Raw genomic sequence first — 22,224 nt, 5'->3', positions numbered from 1 at the left:
ATACGATCCTTCATATCATCGAGGACTGCGACCGGTACACGAGTGAACGCCGGAGGTTTCGACGCCAACTTGAGCTTCCCGACCATAGACCATTCAGCTTGTCCAAAGTACTTGGCCCAAGGAGCTCTCCTGCGCATCAGTGCCGAGCTCTTCGGTCCCTTTTTGCTTTCATGCAAGCCACTGGACTCCTCGAAGAGCTCTAAACAGAACTCCGACCTGTCGTCGCCTTCGCGTTTATCATAATTCATTCCCTCATAATAACCACTGTGAAGTGGGGTAGGGTCCCGTGGCTACCACGGGGAAACATCCCATGTCATCATCACTTCTCCATTTATTGTTGTTGTTGTTCGTATAGTTGCATCGTACGTCATTATCAGTTTTCCTTCATTCATTTATTGTTATCGTTCGTAGTTGTTGGATATTGTCTGTATGGAGCGGCTTTTGAATCTGATAGGCGGGTCTGGCATCTTTGGATAACCTTGGAATGATAACTCGCTATTTTACCTTACGGTTGCGAATGTAATGTCGCGAAGTCGTAACCTTTTCAGTGACTTCCTTCTTTCTTCGTTCATTGTTCTTATGCACTTGAGGCTTTGTGTGTTTGTCCTGTCTTCTGTAATCCAGCCTCAGAATATCAATTTCCAACGCTTACAATTGCATGATTTGACGTTATAGGGCCCACACATTTCTTCTCTAAACCCGTACTTTTTGCGTTGGTCACGATTTTGTAGCAGAAATCTATACATCAGGGACGCACAGCAATAGTGGATTATTTGAATAGGACGTGCCATTGATATGCCAGTCAGTACCGTAGGAACTTCGTTTTGCTAAACACATTCATCCTTACGCTGCTGCTTTATATTATGACAAGAGTGTCATAATATAAAGCAGCAGCACACAGAACAGGAGTACATCCTTGCCATATATATATATATATATATATAAGCAGGAAAAATCAGAAGACGACAAAGAGCTTACAGGAAAACACAAAGGGGAGTTTATTAAGACATATAGGGATAGGGGTCGACGTTTCGGCAGTCAGCGCTGCCTTCGACGGGACTGGCCCAGTCCCGTCGAAGGCAGCGCTGACTGCCGAAACGTCGACCCCTATCCCTATATGTCTTAATAAACTCCCCTTTGTGTTTTCCTGTAAGCTCTTTGTCGTCTTCTGATTTTTCCTGCTTATTTCATTCTCGTGGTCAACCGCCCTCCTAAGCTTCTAATCTATATATATATATATATATATATATATATATATATATATATTGTACTGTATACTCCAAAGGGAGTGATATATGTGGCAAGGGTGTACTCAGGGGAAAGGTAACAGAAACGGAAACGGGGGTATTATACCGGAAATATAGCAGGTAACGGTAATAGAAACACAAATCGCACAGTTAGAATACCTGAAAGAGAAACGGAAACGACAATACTTTACGGTAATAATTCGGGCACCGCAGGACCCGAATTATTGCAATTGTTCACCATATCATGTAGATAAATTTATGAAATAAACCTCAATGAAGTAAACTAAAATTAACTGAAGAACTAAAACTAAAATGAACTATCAAACTGGAGCATATAAGTAAGTAGTATACCAGTAAATAGAAGAAGCATAGTTCTTATACGCTTATGGTGACTTGGAAGTTGCAAGCGTGAGTAACATTCCTGGGAAACCATGTTCATATTAGCTGTTCACAGAAATCACGTACCTATATGTGTATTTTGAATAACATTGTCTCTTGTGTGCATGTATCCCTGGAGTCCTCAAAATTGACTTCAGAACTTAGAGGGATTAAGTTTTGTCACGGTCACAATGGTACTTAAAAAAAAAGGGAAGAAAAGAAAGAGGGAAAGCAAAACGCTGGAGGTGGGGCGGTACCGAAAACCGAGACGGAAACGGAAGCAGCAACGGTGGTAACCGAAACCGAAAACTGAGGACTTCGTGTTCCTTGCCATTTCAATGCCGTCACGATTTGAGGGTATGTCACATTCATGTGCAGACATAATGCAGGCACATGCAATTTCTGTTGTGGCGTATAAACACTGTGGCCAGGCTCTAATCTATAGCCTTTTTGTTAATTTACGTTTGAGTAGCTACGCAACAAGTACAAAACAGAAGGTTAAAGCAAAATTAATACGAGTTGCTTCATTGCCTTTGCAGGACTTATCTGCAGTTGCCAATGCCAAGAAGAAGGTACCACAGCACCAAGTTTGCGAGCCGTAAGTCGTTACCTGTTCCACCTGATCTCAGCGCCTGCTTCACATTCGAGCTCTATAGATCGGGCGCAAGTTTGAAGCTGGAAAATGTACCGATGCCCATGCTACAGATAATGTGTATACGATGAACTGATTTCAAGTTTGTCAAATTTAATAGTATGAGTGTGCCGGTTGACACTATTTTGAAAAGTTCAACAGAACTCCTTACTGCGCACAACTAATCCCAACTAATTACTTTTCCATCATATCAATGTAACGACGTTTTTTCAACGATTGGCGGGGATCTTGGAGATATGCAGCACCGTATTTGGATGCTCTGTGCCGCGACAGATGAAAATTAAATTTAGCGGCTCTAAACACTTAAGGATACGCGAGAGCTGGTCAACAAAAACAACGTTTCTGTGCCGCGTGACTTCCCCTTATGTCCCTAGTGTTTCGTCACTTTTGCTGTTATGCCTGGCTGATGTTCAGAACCGTTAGAAAGATCACTACCTGCCCTTGAAGGTGCAGTGATGCATGCCGCGATGTATAAGGCCGCAACGTGAGCAAAGCAAACAAATGGACAGTGTCATGACGCCGCCAGGAAAGCTCAATTTCCTTCAATTTCATTTTTGCTTCTCCATTTTGCCAATGATTTTACTTCACGACCGGAAATGAGATCATATAATGTAGCCCGTTTTCAATTGTTGACCTCGCTTTGAAACGTAAAAATTTACTTAGAACGCATTATAACTACTCGCTCAATAGTTCGTAATTCCCTGTTCCTAGACTCAACAGTTTCGTTTCGCGTAAGCACAAGGCCACAGGAGTTGCCTTCCCCGCATGGTTTCACTGCATTCCAAGTTATACTGGTGGATGAATGTAAAAGGCTGTTATCCATATGAATCTGCATTCCAAATTTTACGGCAAAGGGCAGCGCAGAAAGTCAGCACCACGAATACCGAAACTCATCCAACAGTGAGGTCACGGCATATATCTCTGCCAGTCAGGCAGTCCCGGAAGAAGTTACGTGCTTCCGAGAGCCAATGGGAATGGACTAGGCAGGCCAACTACGGCACGCAAGAAATGAATTATTTTCTCCTTAATACTTTGGCGTGCAGTACAATGTGTCTATGTTATAACGAACCACATACAGTGAACCCTCGTTAATATGACCCCCGATAATTTGACATACGCGCTTTACGACCGTACTCTTGGGGAACAATGCAGTGAAACCTCTGCAAATCGCCCCCGTTAATATGACAATTCCGCATTATGACCGAAATTTTCGGGAACGACCATGGTCATAGTAACGAGGGTTCACTGTAAATCAAAACGTCACGCTTAAGTTACGTATGGGACTTCATATGCCTCATGTTGATATAGGAGCCGGTATGGCTTGGACTAATCACGAATGATAGGCAGATGTCGACGGTGGAAGGGCAGTGATTTATGTGAATGATGAACATCACATGGTGTTCAATTCAGCTTTGGAGAAGGGGCATATACCGTTGGTTTACGATAGATTCCGGGATACGACGGAATCAGTGGGGACGAAGGGGCATATCCGGACATAACAAGGCAGACCTTCTTGAAGCACAGTTCGTAAGTTTTGAAAACGAAACAAAGGAACATTCAGCACAATGTGAAACTGAATGATTCACTGTACAGACATACAGTCCATGCACTGCCTCCACATGCCGTCTTATCTCCGTCCCCAGTGATCCATCGTCCTGACATTTAACATTCCTCTAGCGGCAACATTTTTAATGCAAGATGAAAGTGGTCGGTATAAGCCTAATTGCCATGCGTGTGATACAGTGGAGACCTGGAATACCCCACGGTATATGCTGCAGGTGCTATAGTTATAGGCATCAATCTCTGAGGCATTTCTGAGTACATATATCACTCCCTTTGGAGTGTACAATTGTATTCTCCAAAAGGGTGTGATATATGCGGCAAGGAAAAGGAGTTAAAGTACACCCTTTTTTTAAGAGTGTGGATAGATTGGATGGTTGACACCAGTAGACACATAGTGGACACAGATGCAGAGACCACGGAGGAAGCGACTACAGTCTGCCCCCTAAGGAAAAAATAAGTAAATTGCGAAGCAATTACAGATTCTGGTACCCTAGATACTCCCCATTTTAGTGCCCTGGCCCTGAAATTTACTCCCCAGCACTGCAAACAGTCCGTGAGCTTCGCGTAAACTTCCGTGCATTTGTTCCCGAAGGAACTAATGCCTCTGGCGATGCATCTAGAGACTAAAGACAAAAATTACTCCCTTGTTTTCTTGGAGTGTGTGCACAGCAGAAAGAGCCCTGGAATAGCTGGCCTCACTTGTCCGGATATACGGATACATTCTTTTTATTTTGTGTAGCTGTAAAGCGCGATAATTAGACGATGGTTTTCACGTAGCGATGCGCACATACCTATATTTCGAAGTAACATGTTACATTAAATTCCTTTTCTCCCTTTCAGAATGGCGAGGTTACAACAACATTAGGACTTGAAGCATCAACAGTACCAGACGAGCCAACATCTTCCTTACCCCACGAAACGACGAGACTGGTAACGAACCTTGACGAAAGCCTAACCTCAACAGCAGCGTCCGAGCAAGACGTCAGTGTTGATAAAAACCCTGACACTACGCTCGCACCTTCTGACAGCCCTGTTGTCGATACAACCACGAGTTCCTCTGACACAACCACTTCAGCTTTGGGGACATCCTCAACTGTCGGAGTGGCTACCACAGCCGCACCAGAAGATACCACACACTTCACAACACCCGGCTCAGCAGGCGGCATTGATACCTCAACTACTTCAAATGAACCTTCTTTCGTAACGGGTGCTGTTCAAGAGCAGACCAGCGCAGATGTTTCGCATGAACCCACAGTAACTACGGATGACGGGCTCTACTCGACATCTGTACCGAATTTGCCTCCAAATGCGCTACCAGAGCTTCAGACTACGGTATCACCTGACATTTCCCAGCAGCCAACAACGCCCCAAGAGACAACTTCTTCTCTTTACGTGACTAGCTCTGAGAACGTTGCCAGCGACACAAGAGGAGCTGATCCGGTTGAAACGTCATCTGCTGGGTCTGTCACTATTGAACCCGCAAAGAAGGATGACGAGAGTGTTACAACGTCGGTTGCTGAGAAGACCACGGAAGCACCGCAAGACGTGTCAAGAGTTGTGGCTGCGACCACAACCGAAGTACAATCCTCTCCCGAGGCAACAACAGCACCCAGCATTGCGGAGGAGGGTGATCCACCAACTGAAGGCAGAACCACGACCGTTGGAGCAGAGGTTGGCACTGCCACCGCGAACCCGACCACCGCCTCACCTACTGGGGGCAGCGAAGGTAACCCGACCGTCACAACGAATGTCGCAGAAAACATACAATCTTCTACGGAAACCAGTGCGGCTTTCCCCACAACAGATGTCGCACAGACGGCAGATGAGACTGATGTACTCCACTTAACCACACCAAGTAGCAAAAATGATACTACAACGACTCAGTCGTCAGAAGAAGGCAGGGAAGGTCGTGGAGATGTAGCAGCTACTCCTGTGTCAGATCGCGAAGTTTCAACGCCTGCTGAAGACGCTGTGACTGAAAATAGCGAGGGCACGACTGTTAATCCTTCGGCAGAAGAGACCACGCTCCCCACCACTACCTCTTCAGCGACAACAGCTCAACAGATCTCCGTTGTTCCCAATACTACCGTTATCACTAGTCACGCTGAAGGCACTGTTCAACCAACTGAGGCAGAGACTGTTACGACTACAGAGAGCGTGCAGCACACAACTGCCAGCCAAGTCGAAAACGAACAGTCATCTACCGATGTCTCTGCGACGACGACGCTAAGCTCTAGTAGCACTGTGTCGATCGGCGTGGAACTTCTACCTGGTGACACAGTACCCACGACAACGGAGGGTACGCCGGAAGTCACGACACCAGTGTCTTCTGAGAACACCATAGCGAGCGAACTAGTGAAGCCAACTAGCATACACCCGCTACCAACAACCGTAGAAAAAGTCACTGAGTATACCACTGATGCCGAAGGCCATACTGTGGCTGAAGGCAGCGTTACAACGCTTCCTTCAGTACCAGTTGATTTCACTGTCCCTGACGTAACGACCACAAATGAGATCGACGCCAGCACGACTACTGGTACAACACAAGCAGTTCAGTCAGAACCCATAGGAACGACAACTACCGTTCCTGTCGACAGTGCCCCCAACGATCCTGAGGTCACTACGGGCGAAGGCGTCACATCTACAACAGTGGATATGACAACACCCGCTTTGGTCTTAGGTACTGAGGCAGCCGTAGCTGCGACTCCTTCAACGGAAAGTTCTGAGCTGACAACAGCGTCTGCGACTGTGGAAGACGGTACTTCCACACCTCCTAGTGAGACAACCATTTCAGATCTTACAACTTCAGGAGGGACGACAGTCGTCATGGGAGGACCTTCTGGCGATACAACAACGACGAATGTCATCACTGAACCTAGTTTACAGAGCACTACAGTCTATGCCAGTCCAGATGAAACAACTTGGGTCCCAACAGGTCCTGTGGATCAGACAACTACTGAAGGTGGCGTTACTCCTGTCATCGCTCAGGAGACTACCACGCCACGGGATGAAGTAATACTTCCTATTGCGACAACGGAAACTACAGCTGACGAAAACGACACGTCCATCAACGTGATCGTTGGCAGTAGAAATCCGAAACATTTCTCAGTTGGAGAGACAACAGTCCCCGTATCTCCAGACACGGCTGAGTCGACCACGACCGTGCATGCGCTATCCACGCCTGTGGCACCCCAGGACGTCACGGAGACGACGAATTCACATCCAACTACTCACTTACGCTCCTGGTTCCTGAATTACACATCGAGTGTTAATGACGAAGAGACGACTGCGCCAACCGCTGAGGACATAGCGACGCAAGAGGATAACGAAGTGCCCGACTTGCTCAGCACTCTGTTCCCGGAGCTGTACGGTATCAGCTCAGCAGCTGCGACAATCCTTGCTGCGCATGATACAGAAGAGACTACCACAACAGGTACGGTGTACCAAAGGTAACATTGTTATGTGCCACATGACCTCACACTCATCTGCTTGAATCCAGATGAGCCAAGTTCCACGGAGCCAGCCGCATCTACTGATCAGCCCACAGCCGATTCATGCGTGAGTGTTCTTGACGATACGACTGTTTTGGGGTATGAACGTAGAAAGAAAATACAAGTGAGCCTCTGTTGTTGGTTTCCTAAGCCTCGAGGAAATATGCTGCGCCCCGTCGAGTATTCCTTCTCGCTTATTCCCGTTTCCAGTGCCTCTGAAACTACGACTTCTGCCGTTTCCTCAGCCTATGGCATTCTTGGATCTCATTGCCGAATTGTGCAAGCCCATTAATACATGCCATCGCCCAAGTACCATTTCCTTTTCTTTTATTCAGGATTACCGGGAAGACCTGACTGTGTCGTGCCTTCTACCAGAAGAACTCAACAACACCGTAACGGTAGAATTTTCTACGGTAAGAAATGTCAACAGCTCCTAATCATGGCCGTTCCGAGAGCTGTGCAAGGTATAGGGACGTGGCTTTTCCCTGGAGCTCCAATATCCGCTGTGGAAACTGCGCGCTCTTTAGATGCAACAACAACACTACCTTTATTTTATTGATGATACAGGTCGTCATGATATATATTCGAATGTCATTCTCCTTGCTCGCATATATCTATGACTTTTTGAAGATTTGTTTTCCTTCTAATGCAAGCCTCCTCCTAACTAAATGGGTGCACAGAAAGGCAATTACGAGTTCTCTTAAAAAAAATGTTTCTACGCAGTGGAACCACACTCAAGCAGAGGCCTTCCGGACAGTAGTCACAGAGCGCCTATCGGAATACTGCATGGTAAGCCTGAAGTTATAATACGGGAACAAGACATGTTTCTGCTTCAACTGCCGTTACAGCACTTCCCCTGAGGTTCCCCTGACAGGTTATCTCTGAAAGAACACATGCACAACAGTTGGCTATCTCTGAAAAAGAAAAACGTGGATAAAGGACATCGTACTCGCTGAAATGGATCCGGCTATAACGGACATCCAGATATAACACACGATAACTCTTGTCGAAGAGTGCATGGGAAACCCAACGATTGCAGGTAGATTAAAGCAAAAGGTCGGTAGCCGCCGGTCTATCGGCTACGGTAAACGATATTTTGTTCCATAGACCGAGACCCCTCCCTGTTTGTAAACACATGACGTCATAGTGTTCGACAGCGCCACCAATTTGGTAGAGTTGAACTACGCTCGAAGCTAGAGGCGTACAAGGTCGCGCACGAAAGCCACGGTCTTGAGGGGATTACGATGATCCCTGAAAGGGACGCGACCTTCGATCCTACTTTTCTTTCAATAGGAGGCAGCGAACAAGTGCCCACTCGTGGAAACCAGCCCTCCCCTTCCGATTTGTTTTGGCTTCAGTCTGTCTACCAACATCATGATGACATTTCTCGGGTAGAGGTCTGTCCGATGGTTGAGTTCCACCTTACTTCGAACTTGCGACAGAAAGAATCGTGTCTGGTAACGTCCTCGTCCTCGGTAGGTCGTAGTAGAGGTGGTAGGAGGCCGTGTAACACCTTATGATCTATGCAAGTTTTGTTGTGTACAACCTAGGAACGGCACGTTTAGGCATCGCCCTACGCATGCTCCTATTGGCTACTGCTGCACAGCTGCATCACTGTACGTCGCGACAAGAGTGCGCCGACACAGAAACTACTGCGGACAGAGCCGTTTATTACGAGAGCTTGGCCATTGGGAGGAGCCTGTTTTAAACCGCGTCAGTTGACGTCACACGACGGGCGGCGCGAAGGTCAGCGCCGCCATTTTCGAGCGGAGCTACTGCTGTGTAGTTTCCCCGTCCCTTTCACTCCGCCATTTTGGGGCGGAGGCACAGCCTTGAAATCTCCACGTGCCGCCGCGGCTCGCCTTTCATTCCGGCCAGGTGGGCGGAGCGATGACGGGTCTGACGTCACGGCGAGCCCGCATCTCTAGGCGGCAAAAGATCAAAGGATGGCCAAACTCTCCCTCATACACGGCTCTGACTGCGGAGTCTGATCACTGGTGGTTAGTTTACAAAGCCATATACACGTGTTTGGCAAGTTTCTTCCTTATTTGGCCAGTCCCGTGACCCCTCTTCTGTTCTCCTCTCATGCGCAAGGGCATGTTGTGACGTAGAGCTAATCGCTACTCCAATCCAGTGTATACTTTCATACTGGCCATTGTAGTTCTTATGCTCGTGCATCTTTGCATAGCGGCATGGCCTATGGAGGCTGTGGATAAGGGCATAGCTGCCATTGAAATGGCGGGCAAAATAAACGCACAAATTTCGTTGAGCGAGAAATTGAAGATTATCAGCAGTGCTGACTGGGGTGAAAGGCAAGCAGACGTCGCCGAAGGCCATGGATCTGCCTAAGCAGTCTCAGCTCGATTGTAAAGAACAAAACCCTTCCTTATTTTGCGCAATGGACCTTTTTCACAACGGCCTATGCGCATGCGCATGACCTTGAGGCGCCGGACAGGGTTATCTCCGTCTTCACTAGATGGCGGAGTATGGGGACGACAGAAGTGGGGACCAGTGGAGAGACCTCACGAACGGCGCGAGCTCGTTGCTCGTCGGTCCCACTCCGGACCGGTATTGGTTCTTTGTGCTACCCACGTGGATTTGTTTTGGCGCGTGCCGAGCGTGGTTCGCTGGAGAGTCGCTAGGACACGACGCGTATGTGAAAGAGGTCCATAGCGTACTCTGGATACACATAGATCTGAGTATATGCACGGTATCTTCATATATATCCATGTTGTAACACACGTATTTTTTTTAATGGATCCACAGAGAGTTGGAATTCCGCTGGTAGAGCCCAGAGTTGTCTTCATCAAGAGCGACCACGGGATGGACATGCTCTCTTTCTTCGTTGTGAACCAAACGCGAGGTACGTACAGTTTCCCGTGATTAGTTCCTTCAGAAAATAATCTCTGTCGACAACAAGTCAGTAAAATACGAACACTTTCCAGGGTCCGTTGTTCCAAGTCGAATCTTGCTGCCATTCCTTAATGAAACCAGGCCTACGTTGGAGGATGCGGTACGTGGTTTCCGTGCGTCTTACGTCTAGAGAGAGAGAGAGAGCGAAGGCTGTCTTCCACTTCATAATATCAGTATGCTTTTCATTGTACTTCCCATGGATTCAGGACTAAAGAAGCCACGTAAGGAGTGACCACATTGAAATGAAATTGAAACCTCTTGGTACAGATGCGTTCACAGTAATTTCGTGAAGGACTGTGATTTCTTTAAAACAAGTGTTCTGTCGTGCAGGTTAAGCTGAGCATAAGCAACGCCTTCTACGGCTTGCCGTTGGTGAAGGAGCACGACGAAGCCTTGGCGAGGGCTGGGATAGCGCTGAACCTTATCTACATCATCATAGCCGCGTGCTGTACAGCGCTCGTCATCCTCATTGTGTGCATCTTGACGCTTGTCAAGTGTCGTAGTACATCGCACAAGTACTCGCCAGACTCTGTGAGTTCCCTTGCCCCGTGTCCGGGTCCAATCCTGGTGGTTCAATAAACGTGTTGAAGTAAACACGCTGACCCTTCTTTCTACTCCGCCGTATAGTTGATTGCCGAAGCAGAACAATAAATCTGTCGCACGTGTTTCGACTTGAAAGTGCAATCTACATCTTGTAATTTATCATTCTGTGATCGTAACGTAATTGCATTGTTTTAAGCATTTTTAAGAGGGCACGCCTTCACCATCAAATCTCACAAGTGAGTTCGCTTTGAATGTCGTAGAGGGAACTGTAGAACTTGCATGAATGTAGACGAAGTAGAACCCATTTATATCGAACTCCGATCTACATCAACGTTTTGTAGCTCTATTGACACTAATTACTCCTAAACAACCATACATTTACAAGCGTAACCGGGGAAGACTATAGTGGGGACAACAGAATGTCGTAGATGAAACTGTAGAACTTGCATGAATGTAGTCGAAGTAGGACCTGCTTATATCGAACTCCGATACATGAACGTTTCGTAGCTCAATAGACATTAATTACTTCTAAGCAATCTCACATTTGCAAGCGTAACTAGGGAAGACTATAGTGGGGACAACAGAATGTCGTGGATGAAACTGTCGAACCTGCTCATATCGAACTCCGATACATCAACGGTTTGTAGCTCAATAGACACTAATTACTCCTAAACAACCTTACATTTACAAGCTAATCGGGGAAGACTATTGTGGGGACAACATAATGTCGTAGATGAAACTGTAGAACTTGCATGGATGTACTAGTGAAGTAGAACCTGCTTATATCGAACTCCGATTCATGAACGTTTCGTAGCTCAATAGACACTAATTATTTCTAAGCAACCACACATTTGCAAGCGTAACCGGGGAAGGTATAGTGGGGACGACAGAATGTCGTAGATGAAACTAGAACTTGCATGAATGTTGTCAAACATAGAACCCGGTTATATGGAACTCTTATACAATGCTCTGTAGCCCAACAGACACTTACCCCAAGCAACCTGATATTTGAAAGTATGACCGGGAAAGTCTACAGCGAGGGCAAAAGAAATAAGCAAAGCTTCGTTGTAGCGAGGCATTCTTGCGATGGCTGTGGTGGCCTCGGACACAGTTAGCTGCTAGATCGAACAGTGCATATCCATCAAATACTTCCATGAAACAAATTCTAGTGGTCCGTTTATTCTTACTGACGCTCCTAAACTACATTGCGAAGCTTCGCTAGGGCTGGCTCAGCACTTGCGCGAAATGTTGGCACGACTGTTGGAATCTGCATAGGTACTCCAATGATGTACTATATCGATTGCGCATGCACCAACACAGTTAACTTTACGTCTCTTATCGCTCCACCACCGGAATTCGATATATTCGGGTATCCCTTCGAATATACTGTTGCGCACGAAGCTTTACTAACCAATCCATATGCTTCCAATTCCAGGAGAAGTTGAGCAAAGACATGGCCCTCAGAGCCGAGATTGGTGACTTGCGTCCGAGCAGTGAAATCTTGAAAGAGGAAGCTCAAATGAAGGACACGGCAGCCGCTATCAACGGGAATGGAACACACCTTACGAAAGAGAACGACGGATGGGTTGTGCCTTTTGGTCAGGTGCCTGTGGAAACGAAGAACGGTCCAGACAACCAGGACACAAAGTTGTAGCCAATTCCCCTTTAATATTTCTTTCTACCAGGGACCAAAATGCGATAGGAATACTGACTCGCCTTGTCGTCGGACTCATTGTGAATGCATGTCGCGTATGTGTCTACAACGTGCACCACAATTGTGTTGGTGAAAACAAGCTGCATCGTAGCCATCACAGTTGATCTGTATGTGTTTGGTGAGTTCAGCATCTGTTGTTGCTGCACCATAGATATTCCTTGGTAAAACTTGTTGTGATTAGTTGAGTCATACTCTAACAAAGCCTCTTAAAAGAAAACGTCCCATGCCAACGAGGACAGTTCCACACATAATGTAGAGGAATACATCTGATTGTATTCCTCTGTTCAGCATAGTTACATATATTTCGCTCACATTGAGTTTTCAGCGTCTTCAACGTGCACTCGACTCGTGCTGTACAGATCAATAACGCGAGATGCACATTGAAGTACCGTTTGTACTGGTACCGCGGACATTAAGTTAGCGTTTTATTCGCATGCTGACACAGTATCAGTGCAGTACCTCGCAGATACCTGTCAGGCAGAAAAAAACGTTTAGGTTCGAAGAATTCCTACATGCGCTTAAATGTCAGAAGTTATGAAGTAAGGTAATGACAGGACCAAACAAAATGGGAATTTGTAAATTCATTTTGTATGTGCTACATAGCATGTAGTCTGCAAAACATCCTTCTTTATGTAACATCCGATCGTATGCCCCCGATATGTTTATGCACCTTGATGGCCTTCTACCCAATGACTCTGAGGCAAGAAATGTTGGTTAAGAACCGGACTCAGTAGCTCCTCAAATCGCAAGAGGTAACGTCCAAAGATCTGGACTTCGTTGACGATAGCATATATTGTAATGCAATTGAGGCTTCCACTTGACAGCAACGCCATGGAACCTTGAATTTAAAAAAACACATATTAGCATATGTGAACCATACATTTGGCAGCTCTCATGTGGATTACAGTTGGCAAAAAAAAACAAAAAAAAAAAAACAAGCACCATGCATCCGTCCTGGCTATATGTACCTTGAACAATAAGGGTTATGATGGCATATATTTTCTAGCCTTCGAGACAATAATCCAGGTTACTGATGACAACTACACATTGATTTATACACCACGTGGGCTTCCTCAGCGTGCTTTCGTTCACTATGCCCGCGCCATTTGTCGAACGCTAACTTATTTGTAACGTTCTTCAAAGTATGTCCACTTTGGCCTTATTCATTATGGCAACGAGCGCTGCAATAATAAGAAGGAACTACGAAGGGATTCTAACCTGTAACCTCATAGTGGCCTACTATAGTGACCTGGGAGCTAACGAAACGATGTAGCTTTAATCGTTCAGAACAATCTTTCCTTGGAAGTCGATGTCCCTTTGTCTTGCTAGTGTAGTGAAGAGCGTATGGTCTCATGGCACGACATGTGTCAAACCGCCTTTGATTTTTCGGATGCTCACAATCATGTATTAATACGATCTGCTATTGGAGCGAGCAACAGGGTGTAACAAATGCGAGCAGCATGTGCTGTGACCAGTGTACGATACAGGTTCTTCGTAGAGATGACGGCTATGCAATAGAGACTACATCACTGGCAATGAAGTAAACACTACCAGCCAGTGATTTTCCCTTGTACATAAAGTTTATTTTGGAAGATAACGTAGTATTTTTGGAAGAGTGCTTTGGACGCTGTACATTGTGATGAATGTTATCTAAGTTATAAATAAAGCGCCATACAACGAACTGAGTGACTTTCCTTAAGAGATATGCTATATAAGGTCGATCTTGTCACAGCTGCTTCAAGATGAGCACTATACCAGAGACGATCATCTCAGTTGACTGTTGTAAAGTGTCACCCTAAAGCCGGAAACGAACCACTTGACAACCGAAAAGGAGGTTCTGGTAGTAGTATTGGCCAGGGGCGAACTCAGACAAAAAAAAACCGGGAAAATAATACCAGACCGGCCCACGGGAGGTGGGGGGGGGGGGGGCGACTCACTCACTTATTTCCAGGCATGTACCGTTCCGGGCGGTGCACGCGTGTCATATGGCGGCAGCCCACCGGAAATTACGCGTCCCGGTGAGGTCAGTATGGTCAGTCCGCTCCTGGTATCGGCCCTGCAGTGCCTCTGTCCTTATTTCTAAGACCAGGTATTTGAGATTTTCAAGGACAACCAGGCGCTGTTCCACCCCCCCCCCCCCCTGAACACATCTGAACCCAAGGGAATGATAAGATGGGAACCTCCTAGAGATATCTGAGCCCAAGAAGGATAAGAAGGGAAGATCTGCAAAATACAGCACTTTGATTTCAAGGTCTGCCATGCAGTAGCTTCTGACCTCACATGTGCTGACGCCCTGTTACGTTTAGCCATCCACCTCAAAATAGATGGACGTAAATTAAGCGGAGGGAGAAGTGAACGCTCTCAAGCCTTGGGAGGGCTACGAGCTGCTCACGGAGGAAGTACGAAAGTACCTGACATATTGGTGCAGGAGGAAGAAGAAGAAGAAGAAGCCCTTGATCGGTGGGACACGATAGGTTTTGGTGTACCCGTGTGAGGATGGATATGGGCTGGCGCTGTCCACCAGCGTCCACCGGCTCCCGTGGCTCAGTGGTTAGCGTGCTGGCCATGTCACGTCGAGACTGGGAGGCAGTGATTTATCCAGACCCCCTACACCCCCTTAACACCCCAAAAAAATCTGCAGGAGACCCCACTAAAATTTTGTGAGATTGCGCAATATTTCGTCAAAAGCATGTAAGGACACCCCCTTACGTAGCCCCCCCCCCCAAGGACAAAATTCTGAGTAAACCACTGCTGAGAGGTACCCGGGTTCGAACCCCGGTGACGGCTGTGCTGTCTGTGGTTTTTCCTGGGTTTTCCTCAGACGCTTTCAAACATATGCCGGCACAGTTCCCTTAGGAGTCGGCTAAGGACGCACATTCCCCCAGGGCGTGACGTTGCCCACCTCTGTGAGGCTGACCACGGCGAGCCATTTCACCACCCCCACCACCTGCTGTCACCAGCGCGTGTGGCTCAGTGATAAGCGTGCTGGCCATGTCACATCGAGACTGGGAGCTACCCGGGGTCGAATCCTGGTGCCGGTTGTGCTGTCTGGGGTTTTTCGTTGGTTTTCCTTAGACGCTGTCAGACATATGTGTGCACATCGGCCCAGGATGCACGTTTCCCTAGAGCGTCAGTCGTGACGCTGCCCAACCCGACAATGGAGAGCTCTTTCAGAAATACCACCACCACCTTGCTGCTGTCGGACGATAATTGCTGTATTTCATGGGTACCAGAACAGCCCCACAAGGGACCTTCATTGTGAAGATGACATTCTTCCACCGGACCCTTGCTTCAATCTGGATGTGGTTTTCTGTGTCTTGGAGACCCTTTCTCTGGGCCTGTACGTGTGCACTGGGGCATAGATATAGCATCTTGTTACAGCGAATCCTGTTGTTCAACCTTTCCTGTCCCTGTCCTGTGTGAAGGTAAGCTTCATACATGGCATTTGTGCTGCCATCCACCACACTGTCAGAGGAGCCGTAATATTACATATTGCCTTCTCTTCAACATAATTGTCTCTTGAAATGCCTCTTGAACATAAGTGTTCCTGGTGAACGTGCCTCAAGCAATAAGTATCGTGTGGACCAGTTGCCCTTTGTGGTTCAGAGGATGTGATATTCCTTCTTGGCGTGAAACTGCGAATCCTCTTGAACATAAGTGTTCCCTTGCATGTTTTCAACGAACGTGCCTCAAATAATAGGTATCGTGTGGACCAGTTGTCCTCTGTGGGTGAGGAGGTGTAATATTCCGTCTTGGCGTCAACCTGCGAATTCTGTGTAACACGAAGCCGTGGAAACCAATCCTGAGATCGCCACGCAGACTCCTAATAAAGAAGGCAGAGCTGATACCTATAGCGCAATGACTCAAGCAAGGAAGCGCTGACTTACCGTGCGCTCGTCCCGACGATCATGGGAGTCCGGTTGGCGGCAACAGTACGCCCCACGCAGAGGGTGTCGTTGGAAGACCGCACGCCTGAGTCAGGAGACGAAGTCAGATAGACGGCAGGAGTACGCTCCAAGCCAAAGGTGTCGTCGAAAGACCGCGCATGAGTCGAGAGACGAAGTCCAGTAGATAGCAGCAGTATGCCTCGTGCTGAAGATGTCTTCGAAAGACCGCTCGCCTGAGTCGAGAGACGAAGTCAGGCAGACGGCAGGAGTACGCCACAAGCCAAAGATGTCGTCGAAAGACCGCGCATGAGTCGAGAGACGAAGTCCATTAGACAGCAGCAGTATGCCTCGTGCTGAAGATGTCTTCGAAAGACCGCTCGCTAGAATCGAGAGACGAAGTCAGATAGACGGCAGGTGTACGCCCCAAGCCAAAGGTGTCGTCGAAAGACCGCGCATAAGTCGAGAGACGAAGGCCAGTAGATAGCAGCAGTGTGCCTCGTGCTGAAGATGTCTTCGAAAGACCGCTCGCCTGAGTCGAGAGACGAAGTCAGATAGACGGCAGGAGTACGCCCCAAGCCAAAGGTGTCGTCGAAAGACCGCGCGTAAGTCGAGAGACGAAGGCCAGTAGATAGCAGCAGTGTGCCTCGTGCTGAAGATGTCTTCGAAAGACCGCTCGTCTGAGTCGAGAGACGAAGTCCGGTAGACGGCAGCAGTACGCCCCGTGCCGAAAGTGTCGTCGAAAGACCATCCGCCTGTGTCTGAAGACCACCCCCATGATACCGTACCGTACCGTACGACCGTCTACTTCGCTCTCTGCGAACGCCAGAACTGACAGGCAGCTAGAATTCCAATTGCGAGCTCTTGATTTTGCGGTGCGCACCTTTGTGACACTTCTGTATCTGGGTATAGATTTGCGAGATCTTCTTGTTTAGAGACCTGTATCGCTACAGTTTACCTATTAACGCTTACTAAACGTTTTGTCTATTTGGTTTCCCCTACCCGGTGTCCGGACGCCAAATCTTATCTTTCTGTCCGTCTCTTCTCGTCGTGAGGACGGTCGTCATACATATCATATTGTCACGAACCATCTTCGAGAAACTTCCAGGGCAGGCACGAAACCATCATGGTGCGTGCTGAAGAAGAAGCAAGAAGCTTCCAGACACGTCGCCTGCTCTCTGGCAAACGCACGTGCTGTTTCTAGACTTTTCGGCGCGACGCTTAAATGCTTGTACGCTCCAGGCTGGAGCATTCATTCTTTGGACTCACTTGTGTTCAGGGAGCTATCACTCTTGTGCTTTTGCTACCAAGTAGTTTAATAAACCGTTTTCTGTTTATTCGACGACCCGCCGGCCCATTTCGCTTCGTGACAACATATAAGATTGCAAAGAGATTTGAATGGGATAATATGAGAACTGCCACAAGGGACTACATCGCTTGATGCCATGCGTGCAGGTTTACAAGACCAAATATTGACAGATGGACATGACAATAATTCCCCAATATTGTCATGTCCGTCTACTGTCAATATTCCCCAACATTTCATGAACTGTTCCACTTAATCCACATGGAGTTTGCAAAGGTTAAAAAGGACAGACAGGGCTTCGGCGCTCCAGATGAGGAGATCTCTCTGCAGACTACTGCTCCACCCAGCAGCGAATGGGTATTCGGCGGCGCATGAAGAGGAATTTCGGCAGTCGACGTAACGCCAGCCGAAACTCAGCGTAGGTGACCTTGTATTCGTGCGTGCGCCCTACCTGGGTGTCAACAACAACAACTTTAGTTCAGGATGATGGGTGGGGAGTTTCATCACCGGGGGTGATACTCTACCCCATTGCTGGAGGTGAAGCGGGGAATGAAAGAATGGGTCCCGTTACAATGAGGATCGAAGTCCTGTGGCGTCCAAAAACGCGAAGAGAGCCTTGTGGACAGAGCGTTGGTGAGCTGGATCCGGCCAGGGGCCAAGCAATTTTGTGAGGGAGAGGGGACGGGAGTCTAGCTCGTTGAGGGAGGCGGAGAGTACGGAGCGGGAAGGGTGGTAGTGTGGGCAATGGAGAAGAACGTGCTCGAGATCTTCAACAGCACCGCAGTGACTGCAGTGGAGAGAGCTAACTTGTCTCAAGCGGTAGCGCCACTGTGCTGTGAAGGCCACGTCGAGGCGCATTCGAGGAACTAACGCGGCGTCTTGACGAGAGATATGTGCTGGCATGCGGTAAGCGAGCGCTGGGTCAACTCTGCTCAGCATGGCGGGGGGTAGTATGTCGGCGGTCCGTTGGCGGGTAGCCAGAGGAGTCACAAGGCTTCGAAGTATGGACCGCCGATCGCCTCTCAGCAGTGCAATACGCGTCCGTGTCCGAGACGACAGAGCTGCTTCGGCGGCGCTGTCCGCCAGTTCATTGCCTTCGACACCGCAATGGCCGGGAACCCACTGGAGAGCAAGCCTGTGTCCTGCTTCGTAGACAAGTTTGTAAGCGGTTAACACATCCATAACCAACGGTGCGGAGGAGCCTCGGATGCCAGAATTTTTAATTGCTTGCAGCGCAGATGCTGAGTCAGTAAAGACCACCCAATTTCGGGGAGGGGGGGGGAGGGCGAATGGAACGATGTACTGCAAAAAGAAAAGTATGGCGTAGAGTTCCGCAGCTGTGGATGATGTACAATGCCAAAGGCGACGTCCTTGAACTACGCCTTCGTCGGGGATGGCAAATGCTGACGCGGACTTGCCAGCCATTTCGAGATGTGCCATCGGTGTAAGCGGCGGTAGAGGTGGAAAACTTCGCATCTACGAGAGCATAAAACTGGGCGCGAAGGACTTGAGGGGGAACCTGAGCTCTGCGGATCTGGAGGTCAGGAAGGTGGGTGGCACAGGTAGAGACCAGGGGGTGTTCGGCGGTGTGACAGTCCTAGGTGTGAAGCTGGTGAGAGCGTGGCGTGTCCTCTACCTGGGTATCGAACTTCCTATATACCGTGGGCAAGTTGATAAAAAATCAGGGCATCCTGAAGGCCGTCACCTATACTATGCATCACCCATGGGAAGAGAAGCAGTGTGTCCATTGGAAGCGTTATTGCTAACTATCCACGGAGGGATATGGATTTCAAAGCAGTGTAGACTGTATAGTCGAAGAGGAGGAACAACATGCGAGAAAGGATTAGGAGATGTAGTCCTTTTGTTTTGCCATCCCTGGTGGTGGTGGTGGTCCTGGTGAAAGGGCTCGTCGTTGTCGGCCTCACAGAGGTGGGCAACGTCACGACTGACGCCCCGGGGGAATGTGCGTCGTGGGCCGACTTCTAAGGGAACTGTGCCGACATATGTCACACACACTAAACACTACCAGCCAGTGATTCGCCCTTGTACATAAAGTTTATTTCGAAAGATAACATAGTATTTTTTGGAGTGCTTGGAAGAGTGCTTTGGACGCTGTACATTGTGATGAATGTTGTCAAAGTTATAAATAAAGCGCATTACAACGAACTGAGCTATGCTATACCAGGTCTATCTTGTTACAGCTGCTTCAAGACGAGCGCTATGTTGTGAAAACCTAAGATTCCACTCAGACAAAAAATTTCTAGCAGCACAGCTCTATAATACCAAGTTTAATGGAAACCGTTGAATATCGTCGAACAGAAAAAACAAACAAAAAATCGAACCAGATCGAACAGTAAGCAAACGCCCACAAAGACGAAGAAGCTCACGTCGTTTTCCTCATCAACTCCTAGTCCGCAAACCAAAATAAACCACAACACGCTATACCAGAGACGATCGCTTCAGTTAACTGTTGTGTAAGGTATCACTCCCATACGTTCTTAAAGCCGTAAACGAACCACGCGACAACCGAAAAGGAGGTTCCGGTAGTAGTATTGGCCAGGGGCGAACTCACACAAAAATCTCATCTGTCTCACACACAAAAAAAGGACGTAATTCATTGGTGTAATTGATTGGTGTAAGGACGTAATTCATTGGTGGATAAGGGAGTGAAAGAGCGTCCTTTTGCGCTTCACCGCGACCAACCGCGACAAAATATGCAAACCGAAACCAACTAATTACTGCAACAAACGACCGCTTCGGTGGCAGATTTTTCTCTAAATGGTGTCCACTGAAGGTCCCAAAAGGGGTAGTACCCATTTTAATGCCGACAGGGCCCTGCTTTAGAAGTTTTGTTTTTTTACGAAACTCATTTGAATTTTTATTTAAATAATGAGCGCCTCCCACTCATTCACACGGTGTGCAGCTTGTAGGCGGTATCGGATAGATACTTGTAAAAAAGAAAGTTCTTCGATTGGTGCACCCGTTCGCGAATTATTTAGCCCGGGGATTTAACTGAAACACCCGGTATATGATTGTGGCACGCTTGACTTGTAAACATATGCCTCACGTGCAGCCACGGAGCATTAGCTCATTTTTACATTTGTATCTGTACTTACTGTCCGCGTATGAAGAGCTATCGTCCTGGTTCGGAATCTCTTTGGAGAAATCGGCATCCCGGAGGTATACGTTGTAGCCTCTGTTCTAAGGCATTTTTGCAAGACGAGGTTGGCAGCCGAGAATCTTTCCTCTACGCACTGATCATGGAGAAAGCAGTGAAGGAAGCTTTCCCTTATGTAGAGGTTGCTCTTCATATAGATCCCAATGTGATTGCTAGCAGCAGTTCCTGTGAGCACTCATTTTCGATAGTGAAGCATTTTACAGAGCTCATTACCGATTTTTGAGTGAGGAAGTAAACGAAGGTTCCAGTTTGCGCTATAGCAACGTAACGTAGTCTTGAATAGGTTGCAAGACAGTAGATACGAGATCTTAAAAGATGTTCACTGTAAAATCTAAAAGTTGCTGTAAAAAAAAAAAAGCTGTAAAAATTATTTCTGGAAACTGTCTGGTAATAAACGAACCAACTGCTGGGCATTGAACTTTTTCATATACCTATATATCGCACGGAATACGCGCACCGAGGTCAGGCATCTGTATGCCCATAATTTACAGTTATGAAGCACCATGAAAAGTACTGATCGTGCAGAAGAGCCCCCACCTAGCGCGCTGCCCAGGGCCCCGACCACTGTAAATCCGGCACTGGTGTTTGTTTCCTCTCGAGAAGCGACACTCTACCAACTACTCGTGGTTCCCACTATGAAGCTCATCATTTTTCTTCACAAATTGAGACGAACACGGCATGGGTCAACCTGTGGGCAACAAAGATCTCAAACGAAAACGTTTCATATAATTCGCTGTGACAACCTTGCCCAGAAATACGCACTTTATATTTAGTTTCGGAATCACGCATGTTCTGCACGCCACAACCACAACGAGGCGCTAAAGCTGCCTCGCATATTCGTCGTTGTTTGAGGTTTGAGCGTTCCAAAAAATTTGGTATGGTTGTAGTTGTAGGTTGTATCAGTTGTAGCATTCATTTGCTTCTGCTGAGAAGTCGTTCGCAGTGGTAGGGGTGGTAGGCTGGTGAAGAACAACGGGAAGAAGCAAGAAACGCTGCAACACCTGTATTTGCCAGCGAACGCATTAATGGATGTACCCACCATTGAAACGGTAAGAGCTCTGTATGCCAACTGCTAATGTACACGAGGGATGTGATGAGCAGGATGCTTAACAATGACATGCATCAGTATTCACTGGAAATGTTCGGCACCCACGGGAGGTACTCGTTTGAACAATAATCCTTCCCGCCTGCCAGTTGTGGAACGGCTCATGTGACATGCTTTGTGGTAAATGCTCTTTTTTTGTTTTTCTTCCGCGTCGCACACGCGTGGTGAGACAACCCGAACTGAACATGAATTTTATTGTCATTGTGTGATAAAATCTGTCCATGACATTCTTATTTCGCGACCTTCGTGC

The 22,224-nt window shown here is 47.5% G+C and overlaps 1 protein-coding gene across 2 annotated transcripts in view; it reads left to right on the top strand.

Annotated features, from left to right (window-relative positions):
- Positions 1 to 14,182, top strand: part of LOC135401094 (mucin-2-like) — a 52,337-nt gene extending 38,155 nt beyond the window's left edge. For both annotated transcript variants that reach the window (XM_064633262.1, XM_064633263.1), the window contains exons 2-10: positions 2,165 to 2,223; positions 4,681 to 7,273; positions 7,340 to 7,398; positions 7,667 to 7,744; positions 8,055 to 8,120; positions 10,098 to 10,194; positions 10,277 to 10,344; positions 10,575 to 10,775; positions 12,223 to 14,182. In XM_064633262.1, the coding sequence (XP_064489332.1) occupies positions 2,165 to 2,223; positions 4,681 to 7,273; positions 7,340 to 7,398; positions 7,667 to 7,744; positions 8,055 to 8,120; positions 10,098 to 10,194; positions 10,277 to 10,344; positions 10,575 to 10,775; positions 12,223 to 12,441 (3,440 nt within the window). In that variant the 3' untranslated portion in view covers positions 12,442 to 14,182. The remainder of the gene's footprint in view (positions 1 to 2,164; positions 2,224 to 4,680; positions 7,274 to 7,339; positions 7,399 to 7,666; positions 7,745 to 8,054; positions 8,121 to 10,097; positions 10,195 to 10,276; positions 10,345 to 10,574; positions 10,776 to 12,222) is intronic.
- The last annotated feature ends 8,042 nt before the right edge of the window (positions 14,183 to 22,224 follow it).

Source organism: Ornithodoros turicata, chromosome 7, assembly GCF_037126465.1.
Source record: "Ornithodoros turicata isolate Travis chromosome 7, ASM3712646v1, whole genome shotgun sequence".
Taxonomy (NCBI): domain Eukaryota; kingdom Metazoa; phylum Arthropoda; class Arachnida; order Ixodida; family Argasidae; genus Ornithodoros; species Ornithodoros turicata.
This window is presented reverse-complemented; position numbering and strand designations above follow the sequence as displayed.